The 3825-nt window shown below is 29.1% G+C and overlaps 1 protein-coding gene across 1 annotated transcript in view; it reads left to right on the plus strand.

Annotated features, from left to right (window-relative positions):
* The window catches only part of HELRODRAFT_161883 (hypothetical protein), a gene marked incomplete at both ends in the record, with an annotated part of 6181 nt that extends 5143 nt beyond the window's left edge, over nt 1-1038 (plus strand). The window contains one exon of the mRNA XM_009021754.1: nt 749-1038. Within this exon, the coding sequence (XP_009020002.1) occupies nt 749-1038 (290 nt within the window). The remainder of the gene's footprint in view (nt 1-748) is intronic.
* Between the last annotated feature and the right edge of the window lie 2787 nt (nt 1039-3825).

Raw genomic sequence — 3825 nt, forward strand, 5'->3', positions numbered from 1 at the left:
CCAACCAATCAATAAACCAATTAGCCAACCAGCCAACCAGCCAACCAACCAGCCAACCAGCCAACCAAACAAATTAATCAATCAATCAAGCACAGCTCAAATACAGATAAAAACGCGCATTGTGTGTTTGTGTGTGTGTTTGTAGTGTGTCTGTGTACAAAAATTTCACAAATCAGTTCGTACACATATATATGCATATACAAACATATAAACATGATATGATTTTTATCTGTCCATATATGAAACAACAACAATAACAATAGAATAATACAAATAAAAAATAATAATAATAACTTCAATAATAATAATAATAATAATAATAATAATAATAATAATAATAAAGGACTCGAGTTAAAATTGTAAGGAAAAAAATAAAAGAACTCTGTGAAAACTGCAGAGTGCAGGTGCAACTAAAATCTATGTTTTAATGTGTTGTGCATGTATGTATGTATGTATGTATGTATGTGTGTATGTATGTATGTATGTATGTATGTATGTATGTATGTATGTATGTATGTATGTATGTATGTATGTATGTATGTATGTGAGTTTGTGTCTGTGTGTGTGCACGTGTGTGTGTGTGTTTGTATGTATGTATGTATGTGTGTTTTTTTTTTGTACGTATACACATAATTTTTGTATGTATGTTTGTTCGTTTGTATGTTTGTGTGTTTGTTTGTGTGTTTGTATATGCAACAATACTTCTGACCATAACCCTCATTGATCAAAATACAATTGTGTAAAACAGCTGAAAAATTGAAAAAAAAAAACATCAACAACAACATCAACAACCACAACATCAACAACCACAACATCAACAACCACAACATCAACAACCACAACATCAACAACAACAACATCAACAACATCAACAACTACAACATCAACAACTACAACATCAACAACCACAACATCAACAACAACATCAACATCAACAACATCAACAACAACATCATCAACATCATCAACATCAACTTCAACAACAACAACATTAACATCAACGATGCTATGGCATGTCATGCCGCGATTGACAATTAGCCGAGCGGAGTTAAATTAAATGATAGCTAAGCTACACACACGCACATTCACACACACACACACATACAAACACACACACATACAAACATTCACCACACACACAGACACACATACATTCACACAAACGATTATAAATTTTCATTCACACACACAAACATACATTCACACATACACACACACACACACAAACATACATTCACACACATACACACACATATATGCAAACATACAAATACATAAACACACAAACACGCGCGTGGTAGGTTTCAGAAGAATGGAAAAAATAGGTTTAAATAAATGAATAAAACCGCTGATCAATGAACGAACGAAAAAATGCATAGACGAATGAATGAATGAATGAATGAATGAATGAATGAATGAATGAATGAATGAATCGAAGATTGAGCAACCGAAGAGGAAAAAATATCTTAACAAAAAATGAGCAACTTAATTTAAGATGAACACAAAATAAACATGCCAGCGTCCTTATATCCACACAAAAAACAAACACACACATACACATCCACACACACATACACATCCACACATACATACAAACACACATACAGACAGACTGATACACACACACACATACGTACATATAAACACACGCATACAAACATAAATTGGATAATTGCCTATATTGGTTTATTCATTTAGATGGGTCGTTATTTATACAAAAATAACGTCATATTCAATTGTTGTATATATATATATATATATATATATATATATATATATATATATATATATACAAACAAACATACATACATACAAACAAACAAACAAACAAACAAACAAACAAACAAACAAACAAACAAACAAACAAACAAACAAACATACATACATACATACATACAAAAGATACTATTGGCACATGTTTAAGCTTGTTTAAATGTGAAAATATATGAACATACAAATATATATATATATACACATACAAAAATACAATCATATACATATATATATCATTGTATCATTATATGAATATTTATATAAAGCTGCCACATATTTAAGAAATTACTTGAAGCCACATATAATATAAGTTTTTGTGTGTTCTTACATTATAATAATTGTTAAATATATATATATATATATATATATATATATATGTATGTGTGTGTGTGTGTGTGTGTGTGTGTGTGTAAATATAAAATTAAAATAATTTAAAAGAATATTTAAAATAATTAAAATTAATTATAGTTGTGAGAATCCAAAGGATTAACTAAAGAGAGAATTATTACAGCCAATAATAACTTTTATTACCGTTTTAAAACAATTATAACTAATAGAATCCAAAAAATAAAATTCATTTCTTGACAATTTACTGACGGCCTTAAAATGATTTAAAAACGTAATTTTAATAAAAAGTTAAAACCACAGCAGAAACACATAAGAACGATATTGTTGAATGATTTACTCTAAAAATTAAATTTCAACAAAACACCACGAACACACGCACACACACGCACGCACACACACACACTCACACACCACACACACACACACCACACATACACACAAATACATTCACGTGAAAAATGAAAAAACAGGGTTGTTAAGATCGGCGGCGATACAAATTCGATTCGGTATCGGCTTTGGCTTTTGATGAGAATGAAAAATCGCCACTCGATACCATAAGCCCGTCTGAGTGCCGAGTTTAACTGATGGTCATTTCAATTTTCAATGTTTTAGTGCGTCTTCTACGTGGTTATTTTTCGAGATTTTAAATGAAGTAAAGGTTCTTTTTTGCAGTTTCGTCTTAAAAACTTCCAACATGCCAGCAGACTCTAGCAATTTATCGATACGAGAGCATATGTTACATGCCACATGTTAACTATCCATACAAGTTTTGTACGGATCATATGCTATATGTTAACTAGCAAATGCATTGGCAAGTTTTGTACTTGCATGCTGTAACGGTTTCTGCGTCCGTCAGACCCTGATTTTTAAAGAATAAACAAATAAAAAAATTGCCATACTTTAGAAAAACTGAAAGACACATACGTTGGTGTAGCTACTGCATCTACAATCTTGCTACAAACAAATACAATACCATGATACTTGTAATCTATGTATATTGCACATCAATGGCTGAAAATAAAAACAAATGAATATGATGAATATGTATAAGGAAAGTAAAGAAGATCCGAATGGATCATAAACATTGGCGAATGCACTGTACGCACATACAAACACATACACACACACACGCACGCACACACACGCAAACACACATGCGTATATATATAAACAATCATGATGAAATTATGAATTAATAAGATCACAAGAGGTATTAACAATAATAATAATAATAATAATAATAATAATAATAATAATAATAATAATAATAATAATAATAATGATGATAATAATAATAATAATAATGATAATAATAATAATAATAATGATAATAATAATAATAATAATGATAATAATAATAATAATAATGATAATAATAATAATGATAATAATAATAATAATAATAATAATAATAATAATGATAATAATAATGATAATAGTAATAATAATAATAATAATAATAAATAAAAACGTCATCATTAAAATCATAATGAGAATGATAAAATCAGTGGTAAAATCAATGATGATGATGATGATGATGATGAAAATGATGATGATGATGATGGTGGTGGTGGTGGCGATGATGATGATAATGATGATGACGATAATGTCGGCATTGAAATGAGAATAGTTAATTTGAAATTTTTTAAACGACATCATTTATAGAGGAAAGACTAACAAAAAAACAGACGATGATGATGACGA

This window comes from Helobdella robusta, assembly GCF_000326865.2.
Source record: "Helobdella robusta unplaced genomic scaffold HELROscaffold_3, whole genome shotgun sequence".
NCBI lineage: Eukaryota > Metazoa > Annelida > Clitellata > Rhynchobdellida > Glossiphoniidae > Helobdella > Helobdella robusta.